Genomic DNA, 21,052 nt, shown 5'->3' on the forward strand with positions numbered 1-21,052 from the left:
TGTTACATTGCAGTACTTAGTGTATATAAAATGATGAAACAAATAATATATGAAGTAACTCCACAAAATCATTATAACATCCCAAGAGAAATGTATTAATCAGTAGTCTTCACTGGTGTGTAACTTGTGTGTTTAACTTGTATATTTGTTTAACCTGTTGTCTCTCTGTAGGAACTTGAACGTGTCACATCATTGCAGAGTGGCCTTCAGCTAGCAGCGGTTATTTGCACAAATGGAAGAAGGTATCTTGCTTAAGGAACTGCAGAGATTGAAAGTGGGGCAGTATTTAACAGGAAATCTGTAAACCCAGGAAGTTTGCTTGCTGATGATATTTCCTGTTCATGTGCTGAATGCTATTAGCAGTAGTAGCTAGAGATACTGAAACAGTTGCAAACTCTTGCGGCTCTCACTTTTGCAATTGGTAGTTCTCTTTGGAACAGAAAGCTTTGGAGATACACCACTGATCCTCAGACAAGTGCAGAAGGGAGGATGTACCTTCTTAGATGTCTGTTGGTACAGTCTCATTTTCTGAGTTCCCCTAACAATGCTGACAAACTTGTCTACCATGTATTTTGTTGGACTTGTAAGAATTGATTAGAAGTAAGTTTTATTTTATGAATTGTTGAAGATTATATTAATTTTTACCTTGCAGACACCTGAATATAGCAAAGGAAGGGTTCACACAAACTAGTTTGGGGCTCCTTGCAAATCAGAGGAAACGACAGTTGCTTATTGGACTGCTGAAATCTCTGAGAACAATAAAAACACTGGTAAGTACAGTTGTTTTTGTTCAGTGACAAATATGTTTCTTAATTTCTGCATAGTAATGACTGGATTTTTTTTTTTTGCTTTTTTTTTTTAGCAAAGAACTGATGTGCGTTTGAGTGAGATGTTAGAGGTAAGTCCCTACCAGACTGGTATAATTTGAAGCTATTCTAAGCCTACGTTTGTCAGTCATCTTAATTTTTGTCTTGCAAACAGGGTGTGTGCATGGGATGAAATTATGTTTTTATCCTTCTTTTAAACTGAGAAAAGCTTCATATCAAATTAGGTAGCCCTGCTGCCAGGGGAGAGTATTTTCTATCAAAAACTCATTCCTGCCTTTACATCTGGGCACTGAAGCTTGAGTTAGTTCAGTAAAAATGTTGTGGAGTCTTCACTTATCCCTGCTTTCAACTTATACCTCTTTTCTTTAGCTTGATATTTGGGGAAAAAAAAGAGATGAGATTTAGTTGATTGTTGATAAGCTGGATAAAGAATTTCTATTGATATATTACTATACAAATTCATAGGTGGGCTCCCTGGTTAGTATTTCATTTGTAAATATAGTAGCCTTCTGTCCTTATTCATTGCGTTGGCTTTTTAATTGAATTCTAGAAAACATTGCAACATGCAGGCAATGACAGTGAAAATTCTGCTGCTGTTATGGATACTGGCTAAAAATGCAGTAGATACTGCACAGAGCAAAATAGGATCTTGTCTTAAGGTGATGAATTGTATGAAAGAAAGGCTCAGGATTTTATTGACAGCTATAGTACTTGTAGTGTAACAATTTCGACTTGCAAGTTTGCCAAATATTTACAGCTAATACTGGATGGAATGTCATGATGACAATCCCAGTTATTAAATTTGGAAATTGAATCTTAATAGTTTCAGCTTTCAAGATTGTGAGAATTTAATTCTATCTTGAGTAAGTCACCTTGTGTCAGCAAACTTTCTTACTCTTTACCAGGCAAAACTGTACTCATTTTCAGGTGGCATAAAGGCTTTCTGCTCAGTAAGCCCTGTACAATGGTTATCTTTTAATTTCTGTGCTGTGTTTTGCTACCCAGGAAATGAACTCTTCACTGCCTACTGGCAGGAATTGTTCTGAGGAGGTGTGGTTGTTGCATTCACACACAGACCCTAATGTCTGATTACCTTAATTGGTCAGTGATTTTTAAGGGCTGGAACTGCTGTTTTGGCAGAGTGCAATTGTAGAGCTGTGCTCAGTGTCTGCTCCCAATAAGTTATCCCACCTACTGGCCCATTTATTTTCTGTAATCCTAGAAGTTGGTAGGTTGGAATATGCATGGGAGCTATTAGTAGCCACTCTGAGAAGAGCGTTTTGAAAGGGTTCCCAATTAAAAAAAGGCCTGGAATAAATTTATGGTTGCTTACAGGGCTGAGCTGCATCTGTAATATGTTAGTAATATATCTTACGCAAGCAGGCTTTCAGATTTGAGCCCTGTTGGACTTAATGGAGCAAGTACCAGGTTTCCAGCAGAGAGAGATTTAAAGACCTTAAAATGCTCTTTAGACCAGTGTGCACTTCTGTTTTCATCTAATGGATAATGTATTTGGGGTTTTTTTTCTGTTTTTTAGTTAAATTCGATCTGCATTAGAACATTGCTGTTAAAACCAATTTCATTTCAGAACCTCCTCTATGATAATAGCTGAATATAAATTACCCTTGCGTTTTTGCTCTTCAATCAATGACTGCAATTCCAGTAACTACTTTGCATTTGAGCTCTCTAAAACATGTAAAATAGCAGATGTAGTTATGACAAAAGCCAGAAGCTCTTAGCTATTAAAGAGGGTTTCTCTTCTTCCAAGATTCCTTCTGGTCTCATGTCTAATAGAACACCAGAACAATAGGTATATCCGAGGCAGTGCCCATGTCTTGTTGGTGGGATCCCTGGGTTTTACATTTTTGTGTGTACATTTTTGTTTTGTCCTGACATCCTCATAATACTTTCTGATTGAGCTGTCTACCTATTGGATATTCTACTTATATATTAGGACAATGCATTCATAGTGTGTTCTTTGTTTCCTGAGGCCTTCTGTGAGTCAGTTGTGTTGAAGCTAATTTCTAATGAGCTGTATGTGTCAATTTAAATAGTGTTTATTTGGGCATGATGTTGGGAGTGTCTTCCTTGTCTCCTTTTATGTTTTACAAACGATAGGAATAGCCTGCCAGTGACTGAATTAACCTCTTTCCATGCTCATGAATAGATTACTGGGAAGATGTTCGTTGTTATGTAATAAAAACTTTGTGATATATTTTTTATGTATGGATAAGGAAACAGTACAGCAAGTTGTTTGCATAAGGTAATGTAATACCTAGTGTTTCTCAGATGTTGCTAATTCTAAACTACCTGCACATTAAGTGTGCAGGTAGTTTAGAATTAGCAACATCTCTCACTCACTCTCTTCCTTTAACTTTACTGTTTTAGACAGGAGAGGCAAAATACTGTATTCCTAATGTTTATACATAAGCATGTGAGAAAAATAGGTATTGCACTGTTGCTTCAGATGAGTTTTCAATTGTATTTTATCCTAAGGAAGAGGATTACCCAGGAGCTATTCAACTGTGTTTGGAATGCCAGAAAGCTGCCAGCACTTTCAAACACTACAGTTGTATAAGGTAGGGTGACATTGTGCAGATGTCAGCTTTTGTATGATTTTATTTGTGATCATTGATTCTCATTCTCTAAAGAAAGTTTAATTGAGAAGTAATTTTCAGCTTAGAAAAGTAAAATTGCAGCAGTTGTATAAGTGTAAATATCCTCTGTAGTTTCCCACCTCCCTCTACCACAATTAACCAGTCTTCAGTAATAGCAGCACATAATCAATGTTTAGACTATGTAATTGTTTTGTAACTGTTGTAATATGTTAGCAGGTAAAGTTTCAACTTAAAGTGAATTATAACTGTGCTGCAGCCTCCTGCCTAGAGATACCTGAGCTGAGTTTTTAATGAGAAGTTTCTATTCTGGAATTAATTTGCTTATAGCAAGATGGCTCCTGCAGGATAACTTAGCCTGATCCTTGTCAATGAAATTAGCAAGTGCAGAGTTTCATGCTGACATGAAGAAATTGCTTTCAGAACTGAAACTAATACAAATATCTGCAGTTTCTAACTTAAAAAGACTTAATATTTCCATTGCTTAAAAAAAAAAAAAAAGAAATAGCAGGAAATGCTCATAAACTCCAGCAGGAGATGCAGTAACATCAGATTATTATGGAGGTCCTTCTGTTTGCATGTGGAGAAAGAATAAAGAAATGCTGGCTACACTCTTTAGTGTTTAATGGCAGTTGGTTTTGATGCCTTTTTTGCCTTTTTTTCTACTTAAACTTTTTTTGCAGGGTGTTGTACCCAATTTATCTAATGGAAACAAAAAAGGAGAGTGATGGGTGTATCATTTAAATGTAGAGAAATAAGCAGAGATGCTAGAATCTGTCTTTTGATAATTAATGTAGGCCCCTAAGGAGAAGAATCACAGCACAGAGGAAAGTTGTCTAAAATCAGATATGGTCTCTGTTTAATGAAAACTGTGCTTTTTGTGCAAGAAGAGAGTATCCTGCCTATTTCTTTGTTGCTTTGACCCTTCCAAAAAAAAAAACACATAGTAGTCTTTTTATTTTCTTTTTTTTTATTGGTGCTGTTCTGAAATTTTTAAAGCTGGTTGTTGCAAAGGTGCAGTAGTGCCTTTCTTTGTCCTAAATAGTTTCTCTTATGGTAGCTGTTTTTGTTAATTTTCTTATACCAACTTTTATATTTTTTTCTGAGGAAGACTAAATTCTCTTTTTCTGATAGCACTTCTGTAGGGGGTTCCTGAGCAACAAATAAAAATTACTGTAGTTTGCAAAGGCTTGACAGCCCTGACCCTTCTGGGTATGTTGAAGTGTAGACCAGAGTGCCAAACCAAAACACTTAAAGCAAGTTTCTTGGGGGTTGGGAATGTCTTTGAATTTTTGGTTAAATCCTAGCAGGATGGAGTCTTGTCTAGACCCTCTTAACACTGTTGCATTATAAACCTAGAATAATCTACCTTTCAACATACAGCAACAGCAGCTTAACTGTTTATGATGAACTGCTTTGTTGTGGCTCAGCAGTAGGGTTTTTGGAAATTAAAAAATGGTCTGTAATGTTATATAATCAGTAATTTTATTCTAAACATTTTTTTTGTTCATCAATAGTGAGTTAAATTCAAAACTGCAAGACACCTTGGAACAAATAGAGGTAAGAATTATTATACTGATGTTCAGTATATGCTAATATTTAACTTCTAAGTATGTGCTATATTTAATCTCTAAGTACTAGAGCTTTCTACTGAAATGTTAGCAATTATAGAATGTGTACATTTCTTTCAAATACTCTCTTTGGATGCTGTAGCCATTGCTGTTCATGTAGACTTTAGTGCTCTAATAAGCCTAAATGCTGTATAATATGTTAGGACCCGGTTCACTAGTTGTGCTCACTGCAAGTAGTGGAGCAGTCAAATTAAAGAAGTCACATAACATTTGAAGTATTGAACTTCTAAACACTTGTAAAAAGTAAATTAATAGCAAGCCAGTAGGTTTGGTTAAGCTGTACAAGAGATCACAGTTTCACATGAAATTGTAGAGGTCAGCAAACTGAAACTTCTGGATAGGACCGTGCTAAGCTGCAGGAAGTAAGACTTGAATAGTTGTGAAGGATGAGACTAAGGTTGGTTTAGGGTGGTGGATAGTATCACAAAAACAAAGAATGTAAAATGTTAAGTGTCTTCCTGGAAACTGGTGGGAAAAAAGGGAATGCTTTGAACTCCACTACTAGGTCATTTTGAGCTGGAACTTGGCAAGCTTTTTGTAGGAAGTCTAACAATGTAGGTATGTATAATGTGTATGTGATGCATGTAATGCATACACTTGTAATGTTTAGCAGGAACCTGAATCAGCTATTTGAGCAGCTGTCTACACCCATTGTCACATGCTCTTCAGAAAGTCAGACTAGCATATGTTTTATCATACCTTGTTATTTAATTCCCTGTGAAATTAAAATTTTGTCAATTTCCTTCAGTTATGCCTTTGTACTTCAGCTTTTATGCAAGGGTTTTTTTTGTTCCTGTAGTCTTTTTCTGACAGTGCTTTATTCAGAGCATGACTAGTTCACAAAAGCTGGTGGAATGACTGTTTTCTTACCACTCTAACATGGGCCATGTGAGAGTGAGCATTCATTTTTCCCTTGTGAGCAAATACTGATGTTGCTTAAAAGTAGACATGCATTTTTACTTCCTTCAGTAACAGCTTTGAAGAGCAAATTCTGATCTTACCAAAATATGATAAAATGTGCCATATTGGTTGGTGAAAGCAATCCATAGCTAACTAAATAATCACGTTCAAGATTTATATTTATTTCTTGTGCATTTATAAAAATATCTTTCTTTCTGTGAAACTATTTTATTTTTTACTGGAGTTACTCCTGTGCATATGGAAGAAACATCATGTGGTCATGAAACATGAAGTCATCCTGAGGTCCATGGAGTATTGCTGAAAAATTCATGGTCTACTTATTATAAAATAATATTCTGCAAGTTAGGAATTCCATAATGAGTCTTTTCAATAGTTGAGTGCCTCTACTTGAGTGCATTTCTTTTTTCCTTTTTTAAATATTTTTTAAATTTAGGTTTTAATATAGATCTTATTTTTATACAAAGTTACATATAATGATGGCTTTTACAAATGCAAGATGGCTTTAGTGGAAGGAACTATTGAAAAATGTAACAGAAAGCATTAATGTTCTCTGTTTAATAGCTCTGTTCATGGGCAGTTTGATATCTCAGTTTTTTTCTTGTTCTGCAAGAAACAAAAGAAACAGATTTTTAAAAAAAATCTGTATATATCTGAAATTCAAATTGTGGAGTGGTGTTTTAGAGAAGTTCTAAATCTTTAGGTTACTTTTCCTTTTGCCATTTGGCTTAGGAAAGAAAGTACAATGAACAACCCCCACCAAATCTCTAGGATTAGCACCAAAAATATTTTGTGGCTAATGATGTAATTCATGAAAATTTTCCAATGGATTAAGTAAAAGTACATAACAGACTAAACACCCATCTACTGTGGTTTCTATTTTTAGAAGCAAGACTGTATTGCAAGATCATTGAATAATAAGAATTTAAATGGTTTTAATATTTAGCAAGGAAAGAAAATATTTGTTAACTGTGTATGCTATGCTATTGGTTCATTCTGTTTTTATTTATTGTTGGTTGAAAAAAACCAACCTAGGATTACATTGTGTATCTGAATATATTACAGTGTCTACAGAATTATGTTATTAAGCTACATAGTCAAATTCTTCAAAGCTTTATTAGTCATTAAATACTTGATCCTATTGAAGGTTTTTTCACTAAGTTTACATAGTAGGTGAAATTCATTTTTTGCAAAGCTGTTCAGTATGCTCAGACAAAGCTCAGCTGGCAGAACCTGTATTTGTGTGCCTCCTTTCTTTTTTGACTCTCTCAGGTACTGATTATTGAGCTGATGTAGTATTCTATAAATGGCTGTCTTGCCAATGAACTTGTAATTCAGGCAGTGTTAGTTCCATTTAGGAGATGCAGTCAGAGGGTTAAGAAGTCTGTAATGGAATTGATTGAGCTGAAACCCCCAGATCTGCGTTTTTCTTAGGAGTGGAAGTAGACCAGCTTAGAAATCCCAGCTCTCCCATGTTGATGTTCCTGGCCTTCTCAAAGAAAACATCACTTTGAATTTGACAGCAGTGATCTTGCTTGTTCTTGGGGGTGGTGGAACTCTTTGGCTGACACTGAAGTACTTACACTGTGAGAACTAACACTTAAGCAAGCACCTCAGAACAGTCCAGTCACACACAGAGTTGGTTACTTTACAACCATAATTATCACACTGTTTAAATAAACATCTTCCTCACCTGCTGTTGTTTAAGTAATGTATTACTAGGCCTGTTTTTTTTTTTTAGTGTTTAACGCATTTTGTCTTCCATTTTTATAGGAACAATTGGATGTAGCTCTTTCCAAAATATGCAAGAATTTTGAAATCAATCATTATACAAAGGTTCAGCAGGCTTACAGGCTGCTTGGAAAAACACAGGTTAGTACTTATCTTCTGAGGAAGTCACAAAGAATAGTCATGTCACAGCATGAAGCTTTGAGTACTGTGATGGGAATTTATTTTCCTAGTTGTGATTTAATCCCAGGTGGCAGCTAAGCCCCACACAGCTGCTTGCTTCCTCCTCCTTGGTGCGATGGCAAAGTCTGAGGGCAGGCAGGTGTTCAGTCATCCCCAGGAGAGCAGGACTCCATCATGTGTAACAGTGGCTTATGAAAACAAACTTCATCACTCCAGGCATCCCCCTGTTCTTTGTTCTTGCCCCAGCTTTTATTACTAAGCATGACACCACGTGTTATGGAACATCCTTTTGCTCAGTTGGGGTCACCTGTCCTGGCTGTGTCTCCTCCCAACTCCTTCTGCACCCCCAGCCCCCTATGGAGGGTTGGGGGTGCAGAAGCACAAAAGGCCTTGACCCTGTGTAAGCCGTGCTCAGTAATGGTTAAAACATCTCTGAATTATCAACCCTGTTTGCAGCACAAGTCAAAAACACAGCCCCATGCCCCACACCAGCTACTGTGAAGAAAATTAACTCTTTTCCAGCCAAAACCAGCACACTAATGCTGATGGATCTTGCCAAATATATGTATACAAAGCTTTTTATAATGCTCATGTAATTTAACTGTACTTGCTAACAGTAAGCTGTGTGTTACTGCAACATGTAGTTTTTTGGACAGATCATAACAGTAACAATTGTGTATTTCGGCTTATACTGCTGTTTGCACTATTCATTCTATTTGGTCATGTGAATACTATTTTTTAAAGCTAGCTCTGTTTTTCTGGGTTGTCCACTACCTCTGCCTTGAGTATTTCCATTTTATATTGTACTGTTAACATGATGGCAATGGAACATGTGAGGAGATAGATTTTTGCAGTAAAGAACATCACATGGCATATCAAACACACACTGTGAACATGTCCTGAAAGTTACATCTGTGTGTGCTTAGAGCACTTTCTGTGTATGTAAGAGTAGACCTAGGTTCTCCCATAGGATGGAGTTCTCTTCTGTTTGGTGCATAAATAAATTACATGCAATTTATTAAGAACAGGGACACGTGGGAAACATCTTGATCTGAAACTCAGACATGATTATGGCAAAACTAATATGTTACATAATCATTAGTCCTTAGTACGTATTACTTTTTCCTGGAAAAGGTAGTCTTTTTTTTTAAAAAAACAAATGCTGTTTTTTCTACCAAAAAGAGGAATTTTATAGTAAATATATTTATATGATGTGCATGCCTTTCTGTAGTGCTTAATTGTACTTTGGGTTCTTCACTCTGGCAAGTGGATGAAGACTGTGCTTTTAATTTTAATACTTGCAAAGGAAATATTTTTTATTTACTTGGCAGTGTTTCCAGTGGGAGAAAGAGCACGAATCCCAACTCATTTATTTTTGACATGTTATCAATGATTGGGAGGAGGGTAAATGAGTGAATAAATTCTATAATTAGCTATATTATATTAATATTTACTAGTGACAGTGTACAAAAAAAGGTAAAGCGGGAAGATGGCAGAGGAAATTGATTTTACTTGCAATACCTGAACTCTTTTATGTGACCATATTGTAATATTGCCAAGATCTGTGTTGGTTGTTTTGAGACAGAGATTGGAGGACAGGCTTGCAAGTGTTCAGTACTGAAAAAGATGTATGTTAAAAGATGATGGCAGATGATGAGTTGAATTTTACTGTTTGGTTTTATGTTACTCCATTTCTTTCAGACAGCAATGGACCAGTTACATATGCACTTCACCCAAGCCATTCACAACACTGTGTTTCAAGTAGTCCTTGGATATGTGGAGCTGTGTGCGGGAAACACAGACACCAAGTTCCAGAAGTTACAGTACAAAGACCTCTGTACAGTAAGTGATCCTTTCTTCCTGTTCACCTGAAAATCAGTATGTCTTCAAGTATAGTGATTTCACAAGAACTTTAGATTTTAGATACTAAAAGCCCTGAAATACTGTAAGAATAACATATCCTGATGAGTTAGTAGAGAAAAATGCTGAATCAGCAAGTTTTGTTGTTGTTGTTGTGGGGTTTTTTTTTTGGTTTTTTTTTTTTTTTTTTGTTTGTTTTTTTTTTTTCCCTAACTACTACTTTAAAGATCATTCAACCCAATGGGGTATTTGCCAGGGAGGCTTCTCTGTAGCATTGCAGAACAAAAGTCTGTGTCCTTGAGCTGACACACAGGGGTGGCTGCATACCTTTGACAGTGAAATGGCCTTACTTCTGCATCTGTGTCACTGTGAAATAAATGTAAGAGGTAGTTAGCATTCAGGCCAATTGAGGAAATTAAAAAGAAGATGCAAACAAAATCACTTTGTGCTCTTGGACAGCATTTAATTAGTTGACCAAAATCAGGGATCTATCACTTCTTTAAATACATTTGAAAACAAAACTGATGTACGTCAACACAGCTGTATGAATTTGAAGAGTTTCTTATGGTTCATATTGCTGCAGCAAAAAATGAACATAATTTTGAGGTTTCCCAATGATCTTTGTTGTTCTGTAGCACATCACATCAGACAGCTACATTCCATGCCTTGCTGATCTCTGCAAAGCCCTCTGGGAAGTCATGCTCAGTTACTACCGAACGATGCAGTGGCATGAGAACCATGACCAAGATGAGGCAGCAGTTGTGTCTTCTGGTAAGAAACCTCTGGAAACAAAACTTCTGACATCTGGAAATAACTTTTCTTGTGCTCAGGTTATTAATTTATGTATTGGTATCTTTGTGGTCTTGACTCAGCGCCTTCAGCATTTTTGCTGATAGTCTGCAGTAAGGACTAAAGCACTGACTGGATTTTTTTACTGTTCGGTATAAGGTTAATTTTTTAATGAATATTTGTGTATGTCAGTCTTGCAGATAGAAATGATTTTACTTTAAACAGTGCTTAGAGGAAGTGTCCTTCCCTTTTGTGCTGAATCTTAAAAAAAAAAAAAATAAATTTTTTTTTGTGTTATAAAAATTATTTTGGATTGCTGGAGCTGTTTTTTGAGTTGAAGCCATTGCTTGAGTTGAAAGTCTTTATAGCTGTATCAAATGTGAAATTCAGAGTTGAAATATTTGCTTTTGCATTGTGGTGTGAAGAAAGTTTCTAGAGTTTTGATTGAATTGTCCATTCTCAATAATATTTACATTTACAGTTTAAATAAATAGTTACATTTTCTTCTCTTGTGTCCATTTTGCTTTGGTTTTTGCAGATGTAAAATCAAGCAGGTACTGTAAAGAACTTACTTCATGGAAAAATGGTCACAATACACTCCTAATTCAGCTACATATTCACTTACAAAACTAGTTCCCCTTAGAGTGACATCCCGAGGAAAGAAAACAATCTGCACTCTAAAGCCCTCTACAGGAGCCACTAAGCCTAATAAAGAGATCTATACAGTCAGATGCATAATTTTAGATGCCGTGCTTTAAAATGCATGCCAGAGTGATTTGGTATGTTTACTACTAACCTTCTGTTATGCAGTTTTTAATTTTCTTGAACATGCGGCTTAGCTATAATGTACAACTGAAATGTAGTGATCTGCTGAATCACTTTTTAAAATACCTCAGCAATGATAAAGCAAATAGAAAGGAATTTTAGAAGTACAGTGTAATTTCAGAGGGACTGTAAATATCTACTGGTTGTTGTTTTTCTAAAACTCATTGCTTATTCTATAGTAATTATTGCAACTGTACAGGGAATTCTCATTTCATACTTAGTGATTTGATGGCTGTTATATGTGGTAAAGTCAAAGAGTAAAATTCCTGTAAAATGAGTATATATGTCAGAGGGAACCAGGGAGGCAGTTCAGGAGATTATGCTGAAGTTGTTCTCCAGATAAACTCCACAGACTGGAACAGTAGGTGTACCACTTATCTGGCTTTTATAGTTTTGGGATCTCATGGCTGTCCCAGTATTGTCCCAGTTAATCTCAGCACTCTTAGAAAGTATCTTAAATGTGTCAAGGGACTCTTGATCTTAGGGCACAAGTACAACCGTAAAAGTGAAAAGCTGGACTTGGAAAACATTATAAATAAAGCTCTTTGTATTTTAGTAGTGAAACTTATACTTAATTCTGTGTTTCCAAAGACTACTTTTGTATGTGTAGAACTTGTTTAATCAAACTGAAGATAAAATTAGCGAACTAAAATTATCAACATAACATGAAATGAATGTCGTTATCTATGCCATATTATCTGCATCTATGCCATATTTAATGAGCTTCTACTTAGTCTATGATTTTGTTGTTTGTACTCTAAACAGCAAATTGCTGTAATATGGGGTTTCATTTCTCAAAATAAACTACTTACTGGAAAATTTTCCATTACCCTGTTTGTTATGGTCAGAGCATTGTTTATATTTTTAGTAAAGAATCAAACAGAAAATGAATTTTAAGGGGACCTATGCAGATAATTTTTGTTTTCCCTGCTCAAAGCAAAGTGATCTTTGAAGTCACTTTGTGTGAGGGCTTGCCTGGTTCTGCACATAGCGTGAAATTTACTATGATGTTGGTGTAATTTACATGTATTCTTGAGGCAGTGACTTAAAGAAGACCTGAAAGTGAGTGGTAAAATGGTCTCTATAGCATTTAAACCTCTGATTTTGCATGTGTAATCGTAGGGGTAAAATTTGGTAACAGCTCTAGTATCTGTAAAAGATTCAAAGAAAAGCGAGAAGAAAATGATGTGGGATGTAAATTCAATTTCGACCATTTTAATTTTCAAAATGTTTCCTTTATAGTTCTGTGTAAATTCTGTGCAAGACCTGCTTAGTATTCAAAGAGTGAAGCTAGAAGACAGAGATTTGATTGAGTCCTTTTTTTTTTTTTTGCTTTCCTCTACCATTCAGGGATTAAACAAAAACCTTTTGTTATGACTGAAAGCTGCCTTTTTGAAGTTTGAGAAATACTGAAAAACCTGAAGAATCACTGTATTTAAATCAGGCATCTAGAATAATACCTCCTGGGTGGTTTTGATCCTTATTTTTATATGGAGTTATGAATATATGTGCCTGTTCCAAATTCCTCGATGCAAAATGTGTAAATGCTTAAATGCTTGTGCAGTCCTTGATTTTCAAGGAAATTATCCTAAATTAATGTGTTTAAGTGTGTGAAATTAGCTGCAGTGCAGTTCATTAAAAGACTGGAAACAGGACCTCTTAGCATGACTGGTGATAAACCAAGACCACTGGGAGACTGACAGAGAGAGAATATTCCATTGATTTTTTTAGTGAACAGTAACATCTATATTGCAGTGTCTGTCCAACCATTCCTTCATGAATGGCAGTTTGGGAGTACAGGGACTATGGTCTTAATCTAGAGAACAAGTCAAAGACACTGACTTGTTTAGCATTGCCTTCAGTCTGCAGAAGTTCAAAAGAGAGGAGGTTGCAGACACACACAGAGTGTGCTCTGGCTAAGATTGTTGGTTTTGTTTCCTTGATAGGCCGGAAAAGGTTAAATCCACTTAGAGGTTTTCTGTTCATAGAAATTAGATTCTTAGATTCTGTCTGTTTGTGTTTAATTTAATCTTCCATAGAAGATCAGGAAAATGAATTTGTCAGAATTATTACTTTCAGAAGATGAGCATATTTAGGTACAGTTAGTAAATTATGATTTATGTAGGCAGTGGGTAGTATTTGTTCTATGATTTTTTCTTTCAAAAGGAACATTTTTTTTGCATCCCCTGCAACAGTAGATATAGGATGGAATTAAGTGGTCTTGTTTGCACATAAAACAGCCTTTTATCATCTCATTTTGAGTTATTAGGGTAGATTCTCAGTTAACCTGCAAAAGCAGTCTCAATGTCTTAACACAGGAAAAAGTTGAAGGCAGATTTGCAGCCTTGAAAAATGAATATCCCTAATATAAATCCAAATTCTGGACTGTATTTTATTATGTTTTTAAATTTTGATGAGGAGTTATTCAATTCACTATACTGGAACTTTTACATTCTGGGTGGGTATTGTGCTGGTTCTGTGTTCTTGAGTTCCAGCCTTGTGGGCACACTAACTCAACTAGGTTGCCAGTAGTTCTTGGTAGTGTATGTATGTTCATGGCTGTAATCCCTAGCTTACAGATAAGGCAGTGTTAGATAAAGTTCATAATTTAATAACATGTCCAGCCACACCTTATGGCTCCATCTGAAAGAAATCAAGCAAGGCCAGCATCCTTCTAAGTATTCATATTCCCCACATTTTTTTTTAATTTAAATGAAGATACAGATATAAAAGATCCAATATTTTTGTTGTTTCTGTTAAGCTTATATAAATATTTTTTATAATAGGCAATAGTACTTTTTCTGAGAAACATACTCTGGAAAGGTTTAAATCAGAAACCAGATGGTTGATGAGGAGAAGGACGATGTACATGACACTGTTCTACTTAAAAAGAGTCTGGCCTAGGACTGGGAGAATGAGGCACTGCTAAGTGCTATTTATAATTGGTGATTGTTACAGAAGAAAACTGCTCACTTGACAGGGAGCACTGGATGATCTGAAGGAGATACAATCAAAACATGGTCAGACTGCTGTGCTCTATTGTTATTTTGGTTTAATTGAATTGTCAGTGTCTGATACAAGTCATAACAATTCCTATTAGTGGATGTTTTTTCTTTCATTCTTCTTAATATGTGGTAGTCCAGACAATGCTGCAGGGTCTGTTCTGCATACATCTGAAATACATCTGCATACATCTGAAAAGGCTGATAAAAATCTTGTATCCAGCCTCCCATTCCTTCTGGCCTCTTTAGTAAGGTGCTCACAATATTTACATGATATTCATCTTGGTCTGGATTCAGGGCAAGGCATGACAAGGAAAGAACACTTACATTGTTGATAAAAATCTCATGGTGCTGACAAACGGAGGACATATGTACCTTGTTTATGTTTCCCGGCTCTTCTTCAGTAGACAACAAAATTAGACATGAAAAATTGCTCTTTTCTCTAAGGAAGGTGAAGCTAAGCCAGGAGTTTGTCTGGAAAAAGCTGTGAAGCCTAGTAATGAAGAACTGCAAGGGTCAGTTAGGATGAGCTCTTATTGTGATCCTTGCAGTACATTACTACCTAAGGAACTCTACTGGGACAGGTGTTTGGTATGCAGGTGATGAAACTCTCCTGGTCTGCATTTGCTTATAGTGCTTGTATGCTTATATGTGCATTATTAATTTCTGTTCAAAAGTTTAGAGCAAAGTAGTTTTTCTGGAGCTTGCATAATCAATAATAATATGGCAATAGCTAAGGAAATGTAATTCTGTGTAGGATAACTTTCAAAGCTTTTGAAAATACTTAAAATGCCTTTAACCTGAAGTTTCAGATGGCAACAATGTGATTGGAACTGAAGAGAACAGTTTTGACCGCAACTATGTAAAAAAGAAATTGGAGCATGGGCTTTCACGAATATGGCAGGTATGGGTTTTGAATTTTGTTTCCCTCTAAGTATTTATTTCCCCCCTTCCACCTCTCCAGTATTAATTATGGTAATATTTATATTAATGTTCTTAAAATATGCCTCCAGATTTTTTTTAAACTGGCTTTTTTAAAGTGACCATGGAAATATAATTTCTATGACTCAGTGGTTGCAATGCTTCCATACTCAGTCAAGATACCAAAACATAGTAACAGGACTTTTAGTCTGATCACCTTTCTTTCAACCTGTGTGCTGCCAAACAATGTCTTTTCTTCTCATGTGCTTTTCTCTGTATAATGCTTTATATTTCTGGTATAGCCATAGCTCTGGAGAATCTGGAGCCTTGTGAACCTGATTGGTTTCGTGGTATTCCTGGTGTGATTGCTGCATCAGTTTGGTGTGCAATGTCACCCAAAATCTATAATGAAAAAGCTGAGTTCTGTTTTTGCATTGACAATAAAGTATCTAGGATTGACTTTATCTGTGGTACAAAGTGCTAAAGAAACGGATTATAAAATTGTTTTAGAGAAATTACCCATGTTACAGAAAATGGAATTCTATTCTAAATCTCAAAAAAATAATTTTTAACTGCAAGCAACCAACAAATGTTAGTGAACCAGGCATCCAAGCCTTCACTTTTTGTTATCAGTGTATTAAGTACACAAAAACTTGTTTGTGTTTTGTAGGATGTTCAATTGAAAGTGAAAACATATCTTCTGGGAACAGATCTGTCTAACTTCAAATACGATGACTTCATATTTGTACTTGATGTTATCAGCAGGTATGCTGGTGTGGTCGTAAGACCTCTAAGTGCATGTCCACAAATGAGCTCTGATCAGATAGCACTGTTGATTAAGGCTGATATTTGCATTTTGATGCCAGTTTCATTCAAATGTGCTGATAGCTTGAAGAGCAATTCTTCTATATGTGAGAGTTTATGAGGATGTATTTAGGAGAGGTAGCATGAACTGCTTTGCTGCTTAAGTGTGATATGATTTCAGTGTTGTCTCCTTTTACGATAAGGTATGTGCAGCTCTAGCAATTTTTTTTCTAAGAGCTTTTAAAGGGGGTCTGAGTCAAGCAGAAAAATGATGTGGTACTGGCAACCTGTGCAATAGTATATCCTTCTGTTTTGGTAATAAAATGACAGATTGAGACTGTGAACTGACAGCTTGCCCTGTGTACTGGGCTCTAAAAAATACATTTATTTTGGTTATGGCTCTTTGTCTCTATGTGTATGGCACACAATGATAGGATTTGAAAGAAAATGAGACATGAACTTTTGTGGAATGCAACCTTAACATTGCAATGTAATGTTGGTAATCTGTGTTTATGAAGATACATCTATGCTCACAGTTGGAACAGCAGTATTAAGAAATCAATAAGTATGTCTAAACTTTGATTTATTACTCTAGGCTGATGCAGGTTGGAGAAGAATTTTGTGGCAGTAAGTCTGAAGTTTTGCAAGAATCTATCAGAAAACAAAGTGTTAACTATTTCAAAACATACCACAGGTGAGACTATTGTATGTGCAGTAGAAGATTCTAAAGACATTTATTATTGTTTGGTAAATGCTTTCCAAAGAAATTCCACTGCATAATGTTCCTGCATTGAGGTTGACTGTAGAGTAAGTTTTCTGGTGACAATAAGGCTCTGAACCCTGGAGAAGGGGAGAGGATAGAGAAGCCTTCGTTTTCATTGTGTTTGTGGAAAACTGTAGTTCTGCAGCAGGCAAGTCAGATAAAGATGAACAACTTTGTAATGTAGAATTTCAGTAGTTTTTGGGTTGCCTCTAGTCTCCTGGCATCCTGAGAAGGAATGCCACTGAAGCCCATACTTTGTAGCAAAATTGTGTCTTCATTTTCTATGCTATTGCTTAAGAAGACTCATCATGACTGTGACATCATGAGAAGACTCAAAACTATGGAGTTTTTTCAATATGCAATTCTGTCTTGAATCAAGTAAGATATTTAGAACTGAGTCCATCCTTTTGAGTCATGTCTTCACAGCTTGTTCGTTGGCAGGATGTAATTACATTTCAGTCATCTCTATTGTCATATCACATGAGGACAGTCATGTGTTGTCATGGACAGGCATTCTCTGGACTTGGATATGATATATGGCTATAACAGCATCAAGACTTATCTTTCTGTTTGTTTCTTTTAGTTGTCTTGATTTTAGAAATGTTTTGGTTTGGGTGATTGAAAACTTTTTAATTCTAGTTGTCTAGCATTATGTTCTTTCTGTGTGTAAAAACTAGGAAGATATGAGAAGAAATATAGCCTTCCATGTTCTAGGAAATGCCTACTTTCCTAGTCTTGATCTGTTGTCCTCTTGTTTGGGAGCTGTCATACAACTGTCATCCAGAGCCATTTGAAAAGTCTGAGGCTTTCTACCTAAAATCCATGAAGTATGAAAATTAGGGCAAGGAGGACATGAAACAGTGTCTAAATTCAGAAGATGAGAACGTGGTTTGGAATTTCTTCCAGCTTTGGTAGTTAGTACCTAGGAATTCTTTCTTGTCATTTGATGAAGACCTCAGTTCCAGTTGTCTGAAAAACTTGAGCTTTAATTAGATCCACATTATGTCTTGTCGGGAGATGCCGCTTATTTTTATTTCTTGATTTTTTTCTGAATCCTAGACAGAATTTCATGAGCTGATTTTGGTCTACTTAACCATCTTTTACTACACTGACTTATCACATAGTGCCTTGTTGGGTTAAGTAAATATAATTTTGACTGTTACAGTTCTGTGTATGTTTAACAGCTTAGGTAATCATAGGCTAATTTTCTGAATTCTCTTTGAGTAAAATAAAGGTTAAGGAACACCACTGCATATGTATAGAAATAGTTATTTTTTTGTAAGAACTTGTGTTTTTTAAGATAATGTAATTCTTGTGAAAATGCAATTAAATATTTATTGACATGAATTAAATTATACGAGACCTTTTAATACTTTCTATGTGTTTTGTGCTGCATGGCTGTTGTGAAGATTATTTGGATGGTATTTTCATTCTCAGAAGGAAAAACATGAAAAACCTGTCTCACAGCTATATCCCATAGGTTGTTTTATATAAAGCTTTAAGCATCTTGCCTTTTCAGATCGAGCTAATGTGGCTTTCACTTCTCTTGGATATTTAATTGGAGGGAAGAAAAAAAGGCAGTAGTGCTTTTAAGGATTCATTAGTACATGAAAGCTGCACAGAACTGAAATGCTTAGAGTCCAGGAGTAATCAGTTCTTTGTGTAGTTTGACATACGTGGTTTCCTGGGCAGTGTGGTGTTATGGAGAACTGCCAACATAGAGAAAATATTGAAAGGAATTGGCTGTGTGGTTCAAAAAACATAGAAGAGAACATAGTAGTAGAGCATACAGGAAGCTTTTTTTTGGGTGCAAGCTGATTGTTCTGATAAATCAGAATGGGCTTTTGGCAAAGAGCATCAATAAGATGATTTTTGAAGTGCAATTTACTTTTTGTACTGATTCACTTGTAAAAAGGTGTGTCTGATCACTTAAACTTTTCAGAGAATGAATATATCAGGTCTTCATGCATTCCCCTTTCTAAATGTACATGCTGCTAAAAAATAAGAGCGTTTGTTTAAATAATCTGTCAGAGCCTTGGTTTCAGATTCTAAATGCTACAAAACCTGTTGTGTGGCTTTTGAATGTTTGTTTTTCTATGACTCTCACCTCAGTCTCCTTCACAAAGACTTTTAATCTCTAATGCTGGTTTTCACAGCATCTCTGTCTGTTGTTTCTGTTGGCTTTACTGTGAGAAGATCTGCAAGGTGTGGGTGCTCAATGCCCTGAAAATGGCACTTAAAATCTATTTGTATTTAACTTAGGAGCTTAAATATACACAGCAAACTGTAGTCACGATTCAACACATTTCTTATCTCATTGTGGCAAGCAAGTTTTCATTTTAGTGGTGGTTGTAGTTCATTATTGAAGTTGTGATATTCCTAGGATATTTTATTGCCTAATTAGAAACCCAGTGCATAATTTACCAACTGTTACTTGTTAAACAATATGCTTGATATTAAGAGGAAAAGATAGAGTAGTGTGATCCCAAAAATCATTCATTGCTGTCTTTTCCTATATGTTCCATTTATGTGGCAAATTTTTTTTCTTTATCAAAGATGTTTCTGCCTATGACAGAGTGGAGGCTTTTCTACTGATTAAAAACAATGGAAGAAATGCAGAGATGTAATGGCTTGATTACTTTTCCTTATTACTGTATTGATACCAAAGCAAAATTAAACTATGAATAAAATTAGAGACTAATAACCATTTAAGGTTTTTCTTTGAAAGGTTGGTATGTCTGTAGAATATTATTTCTTTTCACTTTCTTTTGCTCTCTGTTGGCTTCAGTGTGTTTGAAAGCAGTATCTGTCTTATGTGGGCTCTCAGAAGCTGTTGTGCTGCTAGTGGAGTGTTTGTGTATATTATATTGCTTTCTACACTTTACAGAGGAAAAAGATCCAGTGTTTCTGCGTATTTGTGCATGTCCCTCTATAATTTGTAATGGTTTTGACTAAAAAAAATTAGTTTACAAATTTGGGAGATAGTCTCAAAGAATATCTTTCTCTGGAGGTGTCATAAAAAAATACACTGCTTTGGTAGCCATAGCTTTTGATGGTTTGTTGGTTAGAAGAAAGGTTACTCTTTAAAATAAATATTTAAGCCATTTGTACAGTTTTAGAAAGAGTTTTTCAGTGCAGAAGTGAAATAATTGCCAACTTTGTGATTTACTCTTTCTGCCATTTAAGAGTATTCATTTGTGTTTCAGAACCCGTCTTGAAGAACTAAGAATGTTTTTGGAGAATGAGACCTGGGAACTTTGTCCTGTTAAATCAAGCTTTAGTATTTTGCAGCTTCATGTACGTTGTATGGATAAAATATACAAATGTATTAATATTTAATAACTAAGACACACGGTGTTCTAAGAAGTAGTAAGATCCATGAACTATGTACAAATGTTTTTAATGGCTTCTAAAAGCTCCTCAGTTTTACTTCATGATATTAGAAACTTAAAACTCAAATGGTTTTGAAACATTAGTGTTTCTGTTTCAGGCAGGCAGGGGTTTTTATGGAAGATGCTAGAGCTGTAAGCATAATGTTAACCTTTAATTTTTCTGTTTCAATGTACTGTTAATATGTCTGTTTTTAATTTCTAAATTATTATCTGACAGTAGGATGCTAAAACATGAGTGCCTGAAAGTAGTTGCATGAGCACTCACTAGCTTGTACCAACTTGGCATCTGTTTCTGGAAACATAGGTCATACCACCTCATTTGGACAGGAAAAAAAACATTCTTCTGTGGTGAAGTCCAACTGAAAGCAAGTAATTACTGTACTCACCTTCTAATCATCTGAAGTGATTTTTTTTATTTTTAGCATGTGGTGGATGAAATTAACTTGTTTTGCCAAATAAAACATGGTGCCTGTGATGAAAGCTACAACTGAAGTTCAGAAATGTTTTAGCACAGCAATGTTAAGCAAGATCATTTTGCAACCTCTGTGGAGTTTGCTGTAGAAGTAAGCAGTAGGCTACAGGGTCACTGAAAGTGTGGAGGGAAAGGAAGGGAGGACCCTCTGCAGCATCCAGCAGCAAACAAAATAGTATTTTTAATAAAGAAATGGGATTATAAGTCTGTACATACTGCTCAAGGGACTGGAGCAGCAGAAAATGGCAGAAAGTTACTGATTTAAGAAAACAGGGATCTAACATTTGTAGTTCTTTTAGTTGCATGTGTTTTAATCTTTGAA

General features: G+C 35.6%; 1 protein-coding gene across 1 annotated transcript in view; it reads left to right on the forward strand.

Moving 5' to 3' along the window:
• VPS50 (VPS50 subunit of EARP/GARPII complex) overlaps window positions 1-21,052 on the forward strand; it is a 76,318-nt gene that overhangs the window by 18,146 nt on the left and 37,120 nt on the right. Inside the window, exons 6-17 of the mRNA XM_009085956.4 lie at window positions 172-242; window positions 653-770; window positions 863-898; window positions 3,324-3,406; window positions 4,960-5,002; window positions 7,765-7,863; window positions 9,604-9,744; window positions 10,398-10,533; window positions 15,185-15,282; window positions 15,970-16,064; window positions 16,699-16,797; window positions 20,073-20,163. Coding sequence (XP_009084204.2) covers window positions 172-242; window positions 653-770; window positions 863-898; window positions 3,324-3,406; window positions 4,960-5,002; window positions 7,765-7,863; window positions 9,604-9,744; window positions 10,398-10,533; window positions 15,185-15,282; window positions 15,970-16,064; window positions 16,699-16,797; window positions 20,073-20,163 — 1,110 coding nt within the window. The remainder of the gene's footprint in view (window positions 1-171; window positions 243-652; window positions 771-862; window positions 899-3,323; window positions 3,407-4,959; window positions 5,003-7,764; window positions 7,864-9,603; window positions 9,745-10,397; window positions 10,534-15,184; window positions 15,283-15,969; window positions 16,065-16,698; window positions 16,798-20,072; window positions 20,164-21,052) is intronic.

This window comes from Serinus canaria, chromosome 2 (genome assembly GCF_022539315.1).
Source record: "Serinus canaria isolate serCan28SL12 chromosome 2, serCan2020, whole genome shotgun sequence".
In the NCBI taxonomy this organism is placed as follows: domain Eukaryota; kingdom Metazoa; phylum Chordata; class Aves; order Passeriformes; family Fringillidae; genus Serinus; species Serinus canaria.